Here is a 17,151-nt window from a genome sequence, read left to right as displayed (position 1 = left end):
TTTTGCCGTGAAATCATCTATCAAGAGTAGCAACACTGGTGATACACCGCGTCGAGGATGTCACCATTATATATTTGTTAGGGCCCGCGCATAGTACATGCCTAGTTTGGGGCTGATAGCGCTCCTTAGACAAGTTACACTCACTTGATCTCTCAAGCAGGATAGACACGAGCTCAGAAAGTCCCACGACTCTTGCGGTACGGGGTACACGAAAAGACCATGAATAATAGTCACCTTCGCCAGTGAGATCCCTTGATGCCTATCTGGCGGGCTTATCAGCGGTTATCCGGGCTTATCGACTGGTTGATCCGGCGTCATCGGCCCGCGATTGCCGACCATTCTGCCCGTCGGCCCGACACGTGACCATCCACCAATGAAAGGCCTTAACCAGGGCGGGAGAGCAGTGACGACAGCGGATCTCTTATCGCGTTCCCCCCAGACTGTCCAGCTGCGGGTTATTATAACATGGGGAATGCCCCTCCATCATCCACCACAACACTACAACCATTGAGATACCCCCTTCCTTCCCTCTTTCCTCTTCCCTTCTACCTTCCATTATTCCCCTCTCCCCTCCTCGCAATTTACTCTCCAACATGCCCGGGTCAGAGAAAATCACCATTTCCATCGATCGCGGTGGTACCTTCACCGACGTGCATGCAGTGGTGCCCGGTCGCCCGGATATCATCCTGAAGCTACTGTCCGTCGACCCCGGTCACTACCAAGATGCTCCCACCGAGGGTATCCGCCAAATACTCGAGCTCGTTACGGGTGAGCCACACCCACGAGGCCAACCTCTGAAGCTCGACCGTATTGGTAGTCTGCGCATGGGAACGACAGTGGCCACAAATGCACTCCTAGAGCGCAAGGGCGCTCGCTCCGTACTGCTCACAACGAAAGGCTTCCGCGACTTACTCAAGATTGGAGACCAATCCCGACCAAACATCTTCGACCTCTCAATGGCTAGACCCGGCGTGCTGCCCGAGAGAGTAGTGGAGATCAATGAGCGTGTTGTCCCATGCCACCCTCTCGCCGACAAAGACTGCTTTACGAATGCTCGGATTGTGGAGGGAACAACAAGCGAGAAGTTCCGGGTGGTACAGGAGCTGGACATTGAAGAGGTTCGCCCGGTGCTACAGCAATTGAAAGAGCAGGGTTATCAATCGCTTTCGGTTGCACTCGTGCACTCCTTCGCATACCCCGAGCACGAACGCATGATCGGCGAATTGGCCGAGAGCATGGGCTTCTCCGTCACCCTGTCGTCCAAACTGCAGCCCATGATCAAGGTGGTCCCCCGAGGCATGTCTGCCGCGGCAGATGCCTATCTTACGCCCGTCATCAAAACCTACATCGACTCAATTTCGGACAGCTTCGAGGGTGGGCTGGAGAAGCAGCAAGAATGCCGGTTCGAGTTTATGCAGTCAGACGGTGGATTAGTCGACTTTCGCAGATTCAGCGGGCTGAAAGCGATTCTATCTGGTCCAGCCGCTGGTGTGGTTGGCTTCGCTGCTACCAGCTGGGACCCGAAGGAAAAGACTCCCGTGATCGGCTTCGACATGGGCGGTACATCAACTGATGTGTCCCGCTTTGACGGCCATCTGGAGCATGTTTTTGGATCCAAGGTGGCCGGTGTGCTGATCCAATCTCCTCAGCTCGACATCAATACCGTTGCTGCCGGTGGTGGTTCGATCCTGTCGTGGCGCAACGGCCTGTTCTATGTCGGTCCTGAGTCTGCATCCGCTCACCCGGGACCTGCTTGCTACCGGAAAGGCGGTCCTTTGACCGTCACTGATGCCAACCTATTCCTTGGCCGACTCCTGCCTGAATACTTCCCTCATATCTTCGGACCTAACGAAGACCAACCTCTTGACATTGAGGTTACAACGAAGTTGTTCAATGAGTTGACGGGAAAAATCAACACTGAAAGGAAGGAGAAGGGTCAATCGGAGTTTACAGCAGAGGAGGTGGCGCTAGGTTTCTTGAAGGTTGCGGATGAGTCAATGGCTCGTCCTATTCGCAACCTGACGGAGGCTCGTGGCTTCGAAACGGCGTCTCATCATCTGGCATGCTTCGGAGGCGCAGGTGGCCAGCATGCATGCACTGTCGCAGGGTCGTTGGGAATTTCCCGCATCATCATTAACAAGTTCTCATCGGTCCTTTCGGCGTATGGTTTGGCGCTGGCAGAGGTGGTCAAGGAATCGCAGGAGCCAGTCTCCACGGACTACTCGACCTCTCAGTCGACTTTGGAGAAGCGCTTCCACGACATGATTCAGGCGGCTACTGAAGATATGGAAACGCAAGGATTCTCGGATGACCAGGTTCGCCACGAGTTGTATCTCAATTTGCGTTATGAGGGCTCGGACACCAGTTTGATGATCCTGAAACCTGAGGATGAGTCCGATTTCCTGGAGCAATTCCGTGCCAGACACCGCCGAGAGTTTGGCTTCAACTCAGATAGACCAGTTCTGGTTGATGACATCCGCGTCCGCACAATTGCTTGCTCGAAGGTGCGAACGGAAAAGAGCCCTCTGGTGCAACTGAGGGAAGCCACCCTTAAGGACGTCACAGGTGGTCCGGACAATACCTCTCAGGCATACTTTGATGGTCACTCAGAACGAATCGACACACCTGTTTACCAGCTTAACAAGCTAGGCAAAAACACCCGCGTCCATGGACCTGCCATCATCATTGACGAGACGCAAACCGTTGTGGTGGCGCCCAATGCTGTAGCTAGTATTCTGGAGACATGCATTGTTATCGACCTCAAGGAGCTTCCAGGGGATTCTGCTGGCGAGGGAGGGTCGTCAGGAATTGACCCTATTCGACTTACTATCTTCGGCCATCGATTTATGTCCATTGCAGAGCAGATGGGCCGTACGCTACAGAAGACCTCGGTGTCCACTAACATCAAGGAACGCCTGGACTTTTCCTGCGCTCTTTTCTCCCCCGATGGAGGCCTGGTTGCCAATGCTCCGCATGTTCCGGTGCATCTTGGCTCCATGCAGTTCGCAGTTCGCTACCAGCACGAGAAGTGGCTGGGTAACCTGCAGGATGGCGATGTGCTGGTGGCAAACCACCCCAGTTCTGGTGGAACGCATTTGCCTGATATTACCGTAAGTGAATCGGGCGAATTTTGACTTCTTATAGCTAACTGTGGATTAGGTGATCACGCCTGTTTTCGACCGACCGGGTGGCACCGAAATCATGTTCTATGTTGCTTCGCGTGGCCACCACGCTGATATTGGTGGTATTCTGCCTGGATCGATGCCACCGAAGTCCACTGAGCTTTGGCAGGAGGGTGCTGCCATTGAGGGGGACAAAATCGTGAGCAACGGGGTCTTCGATGAGGAACGCATGATGGAGCTTTTGATCCACAAACCTGCCCAGTACGAAGGATGCTCGGGAGCCAGATGCATCAGTGACAACTTATCCGACTTGAAGGCCCAGATTGCTGCAAACACCCGCGGTATATCCCTCATCCAAGCGTTGTTCGCAGAATACGGTGTCGAAACCGTCCAGAAGTACATGTATGCCATCCAAGCCACGGCCGAGACGGCGGTGCGCAATCTTCTGAAAGACCTTCACAAGAAGTTCGGCGGCCAGCCCTTGGAGGCGGTCGACTACATGGACGATGGCACTCCTATCAAGCTGAAGGTCACCATCAATGGCTCGGATGGATCCGCCGTCTTCGACTTCGCCGGTACTGGTCCTGAAGTCTACGGAGGATGGAACGCACCGATCGCTATCACCCATTCGGCCATCATTTACTGCTTGCGATGCATGATCAACGCCGACATGCCTCTGAACCAGGGGTGCCTTGCTCCAATCGACATCCAGGTTCCATCGCCTAGTATTCTGTCGCCCACTAAGTCCGCGGCCGTGGTCGGTGGAAACGTGGTGACCTCCCAGCGTATCACCGACGTTGTGCTGAAAGCCTTCCAAGCTTGTGCTGCGTCGCAAGGGTGCTGCAATAACTTGACGTTCGGCACGAACTCAAAGCGCGACCCTGAGACAGGCGAGGTAATCCCCGGCTTTGGATACTACGAAACGATTGCAGGAGGCAGCGGTGCTGGTCCAACCTGGAACGGAGAGTCAGGTATTCATGTGCACATGACCAACACACGCATCACCGACCCGGAGATCTTGGAGAAGCGTTACCCGACGCTCCTCCGGCAGTTCACCCTGCGGGAGGGATCTGGTGGCAAGGGTCAGCATCCTGGCGGCGACGGTGTTATCCGAGACATTGAATTTCTGTCCCCGATGGAAGTCTCAATCCTGTCAGAGCGACGAGTCTACCGGCCATATGGTCTCGAGGGGGGAGAGGATGCCCAACCTGGGCTGAACCTATGGATCACGAAGGACCTTAATACTGGAAGGGAGCGTCAGGTGAACATTGGCGGAAAGAACACCGTCTCCATGAAGACTCACGATCGCATTATTATTAACACGGCTGGTGGCGGTGGCTGGGGTGCTGCATCTGCATGATCAATGAATGGGTTGAGGAGTCCGGTTGCATTGCATAAGGGATATGGAAAGCGTCTAGTGTTGGATTGTTGAACTGTTGATAGTTAGAAATTCTATTCTTCGTACATGTTCCCCGTATTCCCTACCGGTAACGCCATCTGGCATGTCAGACCCGACGGAATCCAGCTGCAGGATTGGCTGTGCCCACCACGCTATTGGCGTCCTGCAAGCCATGGCGTCTTATCGATTCGTTTCCACCCACGGACCCCCGATAACTCCGCGCGACTCCCTCGCCCGCTCCCCCGGACCAGCACCTCCTCTCCCTCTTTTGCCAACCCCCGACAATTCTCTCTCTCTCCACGACTTATTCATCGCACCCAACAGCAGAACATGGTTCTCCGACAAAACATCAATCCTATAACGCCCGAATTCGACGACCTCGTCGATAAACTGCTCGAAAAATGGAAGATTCCGGGTCTCACCATCTCCATCGTTCACGGCTCCAGCACCTACGCCAAGGTATCTGTCTACCAGCAATCCCCTCCCCAATCCACCCCAGCACTAACAGTCACTGAATCTCAGGCATACGGCTATGCCTCCTTCCCTTCCACCCCGATGACCGTTGACTCCCTCTTCAGCACCTGCAGCACCACTAAAGCCTTCACCGCTGCCGCCCTGTCTCTCGCCATCGACGACAGCAAGTCCACCTCGACCCCCATCTCTTGGTCGACCCCCGTCTCCTCCCTTATCCGCGAAGACTTTGTACTTTCCACTCCCACCGCCACAGCCAACACAACCATCGAAGATATCCTCTCGCACCGATCCGGTCTCTCGGGCCACTTCGGCGTCATGGCCCTCGCCTATCCAGACGAGGACCTCCGCACCGCAGTCCGCAAGCTCCGCCACTTGCCTCTCGCATACCCCCCGCGCACGACATTCAATTATTGTAATCACATGTTCATGGTTGCATCGCATCTCATAGAGAATTTGAATGGGGAGGATATGGGCACAACACTCAGGAAACGGATTTGGGATCCGCTCAATATGACGGATACGTATTTTACTCTTGACGAAGTCAAAAGATTACCCGATGCAGCAGAACGATTGGTGAAGGGATATACATGGAACCCGGAAACAAACACCTACCTCGAGGAACCATATATGAATTACGCCCCGACAACTGGAACAGGTGCCATAGTGAGTAACGTCCTCGATTACGCCAAGTGGCTCCGCGCATTGGTATATCAGACCGGCCCGATCTCGCCCGAGGGTCACACGACGCTACGTTTACCTCGGACGGTAATTGCCCAAGCAGATTGGGACAATATGCTTGCCCCCCCGGGCGCATACCATCTATATACGATGGGTTGGTTCGTAGATTACTACCACGGGGAACAGATATACTGGCACACAGGAAGTTGGTTTGGATTCGGCATTATGGTTGGGTTTTTGCCCGCACGGGGATTCGCGTTTGCGATGATGGGGAATACCCAGAATGCCAGGATCGCACAGTTGGAGTTGTATCTGTATTCGGTTGATGAGTTGATTGGGAAGAGGGGTGGAGCAGCAGCAGCGGAGAGGGAGGCGCATATGGCTAGGTTGGGGAGGCAAATCCAGGAAATGGAACTGGGGTATACAGATAGTGTGGAGCAAGTGATTGAACGGTTGTTCCCCAGGTTGGAGACGAGGCTGCCTCACGCCCTGACTTTGGAAGCGTATACGGGGAGATATGAGCACCGAGCGTATGGGAAGTTGGTCTTGTGTGAGAAGGAAGGGAGATTGGTTGTTGATTTGACGGACCGCGTGTTGAAGAAATGCTTGCGGTTTGAACATGTTAGTGGTGAGTTCTTTGTGGTCAAAAATTATACGCCTGGAGCGGAGGCCGTGGACCCAGAATACATAAAGGCCGAGTTTTATGTTGATGCAAAGGGGGTCGCCATGGAGTTGGGGCTCGATTGGGAGCCGGCCCTGGGGGAGAAGATCTGGTTCAAGCGGGTTTAGTAGGATGGGGATATAGGCAAGGGAGGAGAAGCAGATTAATGACTGCCTCTATCATGGTCTCAATTCTACTCGCACGGACAGTCTCATGTGCAAGCCAGATTCTGGAGTATCCCAACCTTGGTTGTCGGTGACTATAGAATGAAAGGTAGGCTAAGTGATCAACAGTCAAACAACGAGGGAAGATTGCCTCGATGATGTCAGTCTAGGCGACAATGGAAGGGAGTATGTGTTATGCAGATGGGAAAACTCACCAAGGCTGACTGAGGACAGAAGCGAGAGCAGAGCGAAGGAAGTGAATACCATCGAAATTTCTTCTCCCCACAAATCTTCTATTTCATCTTCATCTCACTTTAGTTCCCTCCCTTGAATCCATCGTTTACCTCTTTCCCCATGCCGTGGATCTGTTGACCGCTGGTTTCCTTCATGTCACTCTTATCCCCCCATTCTCGCCTTCATAGATTGACCACCCTCCCAACTCTTAGTAGCTCTTATCGTTGATTTGCCCACGACATGCGACCCCCGGGTCTCACCAAGCGCGTTTTCGAACACGCCGCACTTCCTCCTCAGCTGCCTGGTAGTCATGATGAAACCATCGCCGAGGTGGAGGCCAGCCTCATAGTCCGCATGCTCAACGCAACGGACACCATGAGAGATTTTGAACCTGACTCAAATCTGTGGGACAATCTGAAACGATCTTTAAATGCTTGCAAACATATCCATGTAAATGGCTCTATCGACAAGGCACAGCTCATACAGAGTCTCCAAGAGATCAGCCCAGAAAACATGGTCATATTGCATATCAGGGAGCAGAATGCTGGCTTACTGATAAGGCAGGAACTGAGGTTTGTCGTGCTGCTCTAGAAAGGTCGGTAGAGACTCACTCCTTTAGTAATGACGAACAATCTGTTGTCTTCGAGGCCTTTGAAGCCTCTCCCAGGTCGGAAAATGTGTTAGCCTCTCAGAATGCGTTGTTGTGTGATTTTCCAGACGCCGCAGCCGCTATGCCCCTATCTCGCTTCCAGAAGGATAGCTTCATTGAGAGTCTCGCCTCGTTCCTAGTGCAGGCTAGCGGAGAGTTTATCGAACACTTTGCCCCTCGAGCTAAAAAGGCAGGAGCTTCAGTCGTGGAAACTCGGAACACGGTGGATCCAGCCCTCATACGTGAAATGCTGATTACCTTGGTTGAAGGTGTGGGCGAGCCGTTGTCTCCTCCTATACTGCAAAAGCGTGTCAGGGATGAGGTGAACTGGAAAAGGTCCGAGAAGCCTTGGAGAAGAAGCCCTTTTTGGCTCGTTCTTCGAGTCTGTATTCAGCGACACCTGACTCTAGGTTGTTCGCCATCGGAGGGTCGCATAAGGTACAAGTTGCTCCAGTGCCTGTTCCACGCTCAGTTGCTCCATGACGCAGTGGACGACCTCAGCATTGAAAGCTGCCATTTTATGCGTGCTAAGATCTGTCGACGGCTCGCCAAGCTTGAATCAGAGTTTGAAGGTGTACCTTCCTTCCTTTCTACCAACTACCGCAACCTATTCGACATGGTTGGATGTTTCTGTGAGGAAGAGATCCGGAAGGCATCAAGTCACATGGAACGCACATGGGATACATTCAAGAAATCCACAATACGACAGATACCCGAACTACCGTGTCACGCCAGTGAAGGGGACTTGCGCTTGACTTTACCTAACAGCCTCCCATACCTGCAGAGTGTGCTCAGTAGCCACGCCAAACACATTGCAGGCCAAGGTAATCCGAAGTCTCGGAAGAACCCGTTCTATGACACTATGGCAACAGCGGCGATATCACATGCACAGGTATTCGCACAAAAACATTTCGATTTGGCAGAATGCGAGATGGGGCTTGAGACGCTGGCAAATTCCACCCCCGTTTCATGCGCAGAAAACTGTATACGTCTAGGCAGATCAATTCTTGCGTATATTGACAAGGATCCGCTCTGTGCCTATTTCCATACCATCGAACAAAGAAGCCTGATGGTACTCTCGGTTTTCGAGGCCTGGGTTGGCATGGATATGTCTGCCTTGGCCAGATTTCCCTTACTGAAAGACTATCATTCCGGATTCCGTCCGGAAATTCTCGACGTCCTCCATATTTCTCGGCTTCGAGATATGGAAAGGCTACAAAAGGTGCAGAGATATCTGGACACGCGCCAGAATCAGTGTCGCTTGATTGCGAAGACAATATTTTCTGATCCGTGTAAAGAGTGCTTTGCAGTCCACTTCTTCGATACCGAGGACGGCATACCACTGCAGAAGCTGAAATGTGACATCGAACGGGCTTCAGATATTGCAAAGAAAGCCAAAGAAAGGGAACTGAGGAAATTGAATGCAAGACATGGAGAGGTGGACAAAGAGATGGCTGCTCTCACGTGCTGTTCCAGACCTAGACGTTTGTGCAAGACATGCGATTGCAGATATTGCGTGTTGAAGCGGGAACGGAAGAAGCTGCGGATTACGATCCATGAGGACTATCTCCCTCGAAGTGATTCTGAGTACCATGATGCGCAACAAAAAGCAATTCTCCTCGAGCTTGCCATGCCAGAGAGTTTGGCTGTGTATCGTGATGTTACGTGGAAGATTGCCAGCTTGCTTGGAACCGATCCCAGGAACTCGTCATCGCGGGACTCACCCAAAGCAAAGCTGAAAGATTACCAGCAATTGTGGAGTTATAGAAAGTCTGGGATAAGCATGGCGCTTAGCCTAGCATCAACAACAAAGTCCTTCCGAGTAGCGCATTATAAGAAGGTCAAGATTCCGACCTCTGAGTCGCAAGTCCTCCTGCCACTCGGACTCAACTTCACATACTATGACTGCGGCCAAGAAAGATGGTGTAGGGAGCTTCCGGGAAGATATCGATGGCGCACCTATTTGGACTGGACATCTCCGTGCGGAATCTTCTAGGGGTCGAAAACAGGGCAGAGTTCGGAGCAGATGCTAATGGTCCAACCTCGTATGAGATCTTATCCAGCCAGACACGATGCCCACCACGGTTGACAGTGCATGAATTTATGGCCTATCAAAATTTACTGGCTGGTCATCATAGACGTTGGCCTTCAATTTTGCGTGAGCTCGGCTCATCAAACCTGAATTTCAACTTGGAAGAAACCATGCATATCATGAACTATCTCAGCCTTCACAGCGGCCCAAGAGACACTGAGCTTGATGAGCGTATAAATCATGTTCTACTTCGAGATCCCCATCTCGGTAATCGATTGCTATTACACGTTGAAGAACATCTAGACAGCATCTCGCGCAACTGGCGTGAGACATACCACATGGAACTCCTGGTGACAATCATTCTACGTGTACTCTCGGTGAAAGAGCAGCTCTCAAAGCACACAGCTCGACGGCTTCTGAAAAAGGCTCGATCCATAACACTACATTGGCTTCGAATGATACGTCATGAGATCCACACGTCAACTCCGGATGCATGTGATGAAAAGCTAACGCTATATGCTCTTGTGGGGTCTTTGGCTTGCAAACGAATGTGCTTTCCTGATGACCTCGAGGACACAATTGACCATGGAGAGTCCTTCACTGCCTATATAGAGGCGTCAATTATGCTTCAGGACAACCTCCCGTCAGATAAGTCGAGCCTACCAAGTGTTCTGCAGGGAATGCTAGTCCGTGACCTGAACAGAAGCTTTGGCCTCAGAAAGGTCCTGCGCAGCGCAATCGTGACATCCCCGAGTGGTTTGGAAGCTGCAATTAATAATGTTTGGCCCCAGGATGCGGGTTGCCCGCGCGAGTATGGAGCTTGGACGTCACTAACTCACATACACGATCAATGGATCGTGTCTAGAGTGGCGCCAACCAAACACACGGATGCACAGGTTGTTCACTATAATATCCTCCAGGGATACCTGCTCATTAACAACAAACCTCTCGGTAAGTTACCGAATGAGCTCCAGGATGCGCCAATTGTCCGACAACTTTTTGGAAACCAGAGCTTTTTTGCCTATCCGTCAGCATTGCCCGCAATGACATACAGACTTCGTTCCCTGTACAACGGGCACGAGATACACCTCGGGATGCGAATGAACAAAATCATTATCCGTGCTCGAACTCGGGATGCAGTCCTTGAATTTGTTGATAAAAATGTCTTTGTCAAAGACGGAGCATTCGATGTTCCTGCACCACTGGTTGAAGACTGTGTTCATTGGCTTAATCTGACCACTCAGCAATTGGAATTTCGGGGAAAGCCCCAAATTTGGATTCCTAACAGACCAGGAAACTGGATCTTGGACGTGGCGCAGAGACGTGCAACTCGCCGTACCGTGGCTCTGGTAGACCCCTTTGGTCCGCTCTCTGTGAAGGTTATGAAAATTTTTAGGGATTTCGAAGAGGCAAAGCATATCACTGTCTTCCAGCCAAGCAGTCACAGAATAACTGTGGAGTTGAAGAGGATGAACCTGAGCTTCACTGTGAATCAAAAGGGCCGCCTTTTCTCCAAAGAGTTACGTTGTGAGGTCTCCCTAGATCAAGACGCGGGGACTTGGTATGGGTTAGAGAGCATGCTTATCCTACAAGATGTGCATAACCCATCACTGCGAAGTATCGTGGTTCCTCTTGGGCTGGTCAAATCCCAGCGCAACGGGCCTCACGTGTCTATCCAAGTTGTAGGGCCAGATGGGACTTATGGGCGATTCTTGATTGATGATGTTGTCGGCCGCGTTCAGTGCGCGCCAGAGCCACTTCTGATGTTTACCAAAGCTTTACTGCACGCTTATACCTCTTTTGTATTGCCTGACCCTCTCACTAGGAGAACAGGAACCGAGGAAGCATTAGCACTGCTGTCCTCCGGGACACTTCTACCTTGGGCCGCTCTAAGAGGACCACAACTTGAACTACTCTTGGCTATTGCACATCTCTCACCAGGGCGTGTGTACTATCCCGATCATCTGAAGTGCCAGCAGATGGTACACTGGAACCGTGACTTGACGACCACAATTCAAGATGACAATCTTCAAGACGCGGTTGGAAAAGTTTTCAACAGGCTGAAAAGGTTGGGAATCTTCAATAGTGAGCCATATCAGCCACCCAAGCTTGACGTCATGGATGTTCATTTGCGTGCGAGAGCCTCGATTCGCCGCCAATGTTACGCAAGGCAATTTACCGAGTCAGAACATCGAAGCAATCCGCCAGATGACAAGTACACTTGGAGTCCAGCCCGGGAGGGAAAAGCCACAGAAAATGTCTTCGAGGTCGTCCACTTACTGGACAAGCAGCCCTCGTTCATACACACTACTCCATCAATCGCGTCGCTCCTTGAAGTCCCCATTATTCAGGGGTATAACAAGCCATTCAACCAGACAATGCTCACAGAGCTACTTCGCACGGATGTCGCGCAGGAATGGGGTCCATTGATTCACTCATTCTGCAGACCTCGTGCTCCCTATATGACTATTGACCGCATAACTTTCATGTGTGGAGTAATGGCCTTTGGGTCTGTGGATATGGAAATTCTGCGATCGGTCGTGGCATTGGCCTTGGACGACCATTTCCCGTTATTGCCAGTGCCCGAACACCAATGCTATAGTGACTTCCGCCAACACGAAGAGCCACGCATCGAAGAAGTGGCGACGATCATACGCAATAGTCAGACACCATCCATTGCAAGTCAAATAGGAGGAAGCGCGGAAGAGGTGGACACAGCAATAATCGAGGACCTCGCCAAGCACATCGTGGCTCAGTGGCCATGTACTGACCCGAGCTTGGATGGCCTTGGGAGCCTCCCTGATGCTTTCAGGGCAGTGAAACTAGTTCGATCGGAGTGGAGTCGCTTGGTGAGAAACGGTGATCTCTCCCGGCATCTGGCCTCAGTCCAGACTCTGCTCGATGGAAGATGGGCAAAATCGAACCCCGAGCGGTTATCATCGATTCGAACGGAGAAAAGATGGATAGGAAAACCCAGTGGATTTTACCACGGTCCGTCGCTTTCACAAAACCTTATGAGAAAGGCGGCGACGGGTTTCTCTTTACAGTGCGACCGGAAATACCCCAATCCACTACCTGGCCGCATGGCCAGCAGTAGCCCGGGAAATGAGACCAGGACAATGACAACCCACTTACCTGATCATGAAGAACTCAAGACTATACTCGGACACATGACAGCTTCTCCAAGTGCAATCCGCAGGGAATACGCAGAAGACCTCCTTGGAAGCTTGGAGGCACTGAGAACGCACGAGCAAAACAGGTCGCATAATTTTGTGCCGACTGATGTTCAGCGAAATGTTGACATTGAGAGGGCAAGTGTGGATGAACATTACCACGCAATTTGTGACTTCCTAGCTGCAAACGATACACAATTCAAGTGGCTGCATCTCGGTCAGTTGTGGCCGTGTTTGAGCCCGGCTACCTTACTCCCAAATATAAGATCCACAAGTTCCATCCGCTTTGGACAAGGTATGAGAGAAGCAATTGTTGGATATGGAATTCAGATCACGCATTTGCAACGTCTACTTCGCATGGCAGATGCCCGCAAGAAGGAGGATGCTCGGCGGTTCAAGCAGGAAGAACAAAACCGAGGACACGGTAACTGGAGTCCAGAGAAGCATACCGACTGGTTGCTCTTTGAAATCGACGCGAATATCCTCATCCGAGACGAGCAAATTAGTGTGGCTCAAGTGACAATCTCGCCTGCCTCCCAATCAAATTCCGTTCTGCAGATGAGTATGGGAAAAGGTGAGCATAGCCGAAGAATCATTTCAATAGACTAACAACTTCAGGCAAAACCTCTGTAATCTTGCCTATTGTCGCATGTAGTGTTGCAAATGGAAAGGCGTTAGCAAGGCTCGTTGTCCCTCGAGCACTATTGTTGCAGACAGCTCAAATCCTTCAAGCTCGGTTGGGAGGCTTGGTGGGCCGTGAGATATACCACTTACCTTTCTCTCGGAAAACACGTTTGGATGAGACTACGATACAGACTTACTGGCATCTTCATCGTGACTGTCGAGACCAGAGAAGTATAATAATTACGCAGCCAGACCACATCTTGTCTTTCAAGCTCAGTGGGCAGCAAGCATTGGCAGATAACCAGCTCGAGGCCGCACGTGGCATGATATCTGTGCAATCATGGCTTGACAGGTATTCTCGCAATATCGTCGACGAATGTGATTTTACCCTGGCTGTAAAGACCCAGCTTATCTATCCCAGCGGCACCCAGCTAGCAGTGGATGGTCATCCATATAGATGGAAGGTACCTCAGGCGATACTGGGCTCTCTACAAGCTTACCTCCGAGAATTGCAGGACTCCTTTCCTCAAAGCATTGAGGCTTTCTCCCGGCCATCCGGTGGGTTCCCCTTTGTCTATATCCTGAGACCCGATGCTCAAGATGCTTTGCATGAACGTCTAGTTGCTGAGGTTTGTGACGGTGGGATGAATTTCTTACCCGCTATTCACGGGGAATCAAGGGATGCGGTCAAAGAGTTTCTTCTGCAGGGTGTCGTCAGCAAAGGTACAGCTGACGTCGCGTATCAGGCTTTTCAGAGCCAGCCTTCGTCAATCCATCTTCTTCACATAGTGCGTGGGCTTCTGGTGCACGGAATCCTCTTTCTTTGTTTAAGAAAACGTTGGAATGTGCAATATGGTCTACACCCCACACGAGATCCCATTGCAGTTCCTTACCATGGGAAGGGAATCCCTTCCGATCAAGCCGAATGGGGCCATCCAGACGTTGCGATAGTGCTCACATGTCTAGCATTTTACTACACCGGTCTTACGGTCGACCAGGTCCGGCAAGCGTTGCGCCGTGTGCTTCAATCTGACGATCCATCTAGCGCGTATGCACGCTGGACACACCGATCGACGTCGCTTCCCAAGCCACTCCGTCAGTGGAATCTGATCAATGCCGATGACGACGCCCAGCTACGGCAGATGTGGAGCCACCTACGTTACGAGCTCGTTGTTATCAATGATTATCTCAATGACTTTGTCTTCCCCGTGCACGCGCGACAGTTTCAACATAAACTACAGGCCTCGGGATGGGACATTCCACGGTTGGCGCTGAACCGTTTAGATCCAACGCTTACTACTGGATTCAGTGGAACGAATGATAACAAGAAGATGCTTCCTTTGTCCGTCAAGCAACGGGATCTACCGGAGTTGTCTCATACGAATGCTGAGGTTTTGTCTTATTTACTTCAGGCGCGGAACAGGAGTTACTTTGTGGCGGCTGATTCAAGATTGAAAAGACTCTCCGAAAGAGAATTTCTACAAAGATTGAAGGCCCTGAGGATTCGAATTTTGATCGATGCTGGAGCGCATATATTGGAATTAGACAATGAGGGTCTAGTTCGTCAATGGCTCAGTGTTGACTACGAGGCTCCCGCTGCTGTCTATTTCAATATCGAGAACAGGGCTTCTGTGATATACCGCAACGGCAAGCAAGTACCACTCCTTGCATCGCCATACGCGGAAAACCTATCGGATTGCTTAGTTTATTTCGATGAGGCTCATACCAGAGGGACTGACCTGAAACTCCCGGTGTCAGCACGAGGTGCGCTTACTTTAAGCTTGGCCCAGACGAAGGACCATACAGTCCAAGGTATGTGTCGAACCATTGGAGTACACATCTTTGATGTGGAAGCCTTCGCGCAAGCAGTGGGGACAGTTTCACTAACTGACATACCAGCCGCTATGAGACTGCGACAACTTGGGGACTCACAATCCGTTATATTTGTCGGCTCCCCCGAAGTACATCAAAGTATCCTCGATCACACACAAAAAACAGTGCAGGAGAAGGTAGACTCTAGTGATGTCATCAGCTGGCTTCTGGAGCAGACATGTAAAACAAATGAGGAACTTCAACCATTATACCTCGCTCAGGGCTTTGACTTTTGCAGACGTGAGCAGGCCAGCGTGAGCCACCCTTTGCATCCGACATCAGGAAAGCAAAAAACGGCCTACTTGAAAGCACTACTACAGACTGAGCGACAAACACTGGACCAGCTTTACGGACCAGTCCATGATCAACAATCTACTTCCAATGGGTTTGAAGGAACTGGTTTGCTGCAAGAATTCTGGGAGGAGTTGACGCGGCAGAGACAGGCACAGACAAGACAGGTTTTAAATACCACTTCTGCCTTCGAGGAGGTTGAACAAGAAAGGGAGTTAGCTGTTCAGGTTGAGGAAATACGGCAGCGACAGGAACCAATCGACCTCCCGACGTACACGTTTCCAGGTTTGAATTCGGACCTTTTATTCTTCGCCACGACTGGGTTTTTACGGGGTGATGATTGGTACAAGCCATTACTCAACGCGCTTTGGAACACGGAGGTGGGACGGAGCAATGGCATCAACATACGAGACACCAATGTGTTGCTCTCCAAAGAATTCACCAAAACTGTCCGCGTCGGACCCAGCCCCGATTTCTGGCATCTTGACTTCCTGGTATGTACGGCCTGCGAACATTCGAGATTCGATGGAGATATTAGTGTTCCGAGCTGACTTCGTATCGTGCAGCGCCCCGTACATTGGATCTTGTGGAGTCCACAGGCCGGTAAAGCTGTTGTGATTATTCCGGAAGAAGCGGAAGTCTTGATCCCGATTCTGCGTAATGCCAACCCAGGGATCAGCTACCTGATTGTCTACGCGGCACCAATCACCAAGGAGATGTTGCATTTTGACTCATTTCGCTATTACACAATCCCGAAACTCGAGACTGATATGCCGCCGTCGGTGAGAATGGACCTTGGAATTCTGGCCGGTCGATTGTATTTCAAGTTCGAAGACTATAGCGGTATCCTCGAGTCTGTTCGTCCCCGTCATAAGGTGCCAAGTGAAGAAAGTCAGAGCTCAGGAACTGGACAGCTTGTGAAAGCGCCAATCAAATTCTTAGAGGAATGGTTTGCCTTGACGCGCAAAGGTCAAGACTTTACCTACACCCCGATGGGCTACGTCTGCCAAGGTCGGAAATTGAGCAGTGACCATCCGTTCTTCATGCCTAGCAACACTTTGGGACACGCTCATCATGATGGAATGAGTACTCGTACTCCTCCAGGCTCGGATAGTGTGAGCTACCAGAAGGTCAGTGATCTTAGTGACGATAGTGACATGAGTGAAATCGATGAAGCGATCTCCTGACATGATCTGACTTGTGTCATCATGATAGGCTTTCCGAATGTTATGGCATTTGGTGTGGGCTCTATTTTGGTTTGCTGTTGTTCTGTTCGTTTTGTGAAAGTCAATAGGCTGGCCTTAGTTCTGTAGTCTGTCGCGGACGTCTGGACTTTAATTGGCTATGAAGGACTTGGTGGTTTCTTGGGTCACAATATGGGGAGTAATGTATTTAGTTGAAATGATATCTCCACCTGCTGATCTAGGAAGCAATTGTAGAAAAGGGTCATGCATGCATAAGCAAGATCGCGTAACTGAATTACAACTCAAATCTTCAGATCAACTCCATGAGCATCCCAACCCAGCTCCAGTCATTAACATCATCAAAAACCTCAAATAACCGGCGGCGGAAGCGACTTCATCGGACGATACGGACGAGTATACAACCTCAAGCAACATCGACATTCTACCGTACAATGCCCATACACACCTTGACTGCCCCCTCCTCAGAAATATCATCATCATCATCATAACCCAACCGACTCTCTTCACAACACCCACCCCTATCCGCACATCTCGCATGCTCTATCGTCCACACAAACGGCCGTTCACGAATAT

General features: G+C 51.1%; 3 protein-coding genes across 3 annotated transcripts; all 3 read left to right on the top strand.

Moving 5' to 3' along the window:
• Positions 1-477: 477 nt before the first annotated feature.
• BO94DRAFT_499789 (5-oxoprolinase) lies at positions 478-4,594 on the top strand. Its single transcript, XM_025609391.1, has 2 exons — positions 478-3,110; positions 3,160-4,594. The coding sequence occupies exons 1-2, from the start codon at positions 594-596 to the stop codon at positions 4,480-4,482; spliced, it is 3,840 nt and encodes a 1,279-aa protein (XP_025463934.1). The 5' UTR covers positions 478-593; the 3' UTR covers positions 4,483-4,594.
• Positions 4,595-4,783: 189 nt separating this feature from the next.
• On the top strand, positions 4,784-6,827 carry BO94DRAFT_499786 (beta-lactamase/transpeptidase-like protein). The gene is made up of 2 exons (XM_025609390.1): positions 4,784-4,980; positions 5,044-6,827. The coding sequence occupies exons 1-2, from the start codon at positions 4,852-4,854 to the stop codon at positions 6,460-6,462; spliced, it is 1,548 nt and encodes a 515-aa protein (XP_025463933.1). The 5' UTR covers positions 4,784-4,851; the 3' UTR covers positions 6,463-6,827.
• Positions 6,828-6,972: 145 nt separating this feature from the next.
• BO94DRAFT_578003 (uncharacterized protein) lies at positions 6,973-16,672 on the top strand (the record flags this gene model as incomplete). The annotated part of the gene is made up of 7 exons (XM_025615199.1): positions 6,973-7,304; positions 7,352-9,361; positions 9,391-13,160; positions 13,205-15,022; positions 15,110-15,867; positions 15,940-16,503; positions 16,589-16,672. The coding sequence occupies 7 exons, from the start codon at positions 6,973-6,975 to the stop codon at positions 16,655-16,657; spliced, it is 9,321 nt and encodes a 3,106-aa protein (XP_025463932.1). The 3' UTR covers positions 16,658-16,672.
• Positions 16,673-17,151: the final 479 nt, after the last annotated feature.

This window comes from Aspergillus sclerotioniger, assembly GCF_003184525.1.
Source record: "Aspergillus sclerotioniger CBS 115572 chromosome Unknown BO94scaffold_29, whole genome shotgun sequence".
Taxonomy (NCBI): Eukaryota; Fungi; Ascomycota; class Eurotiomycetes; order Eurotiales; family Aspergillaceae; genus Aspergillus; species Aspergillus sclerotioniger.
This window is presented reverse-complemented; position numbering and strand designations above follow the sequence as displayed.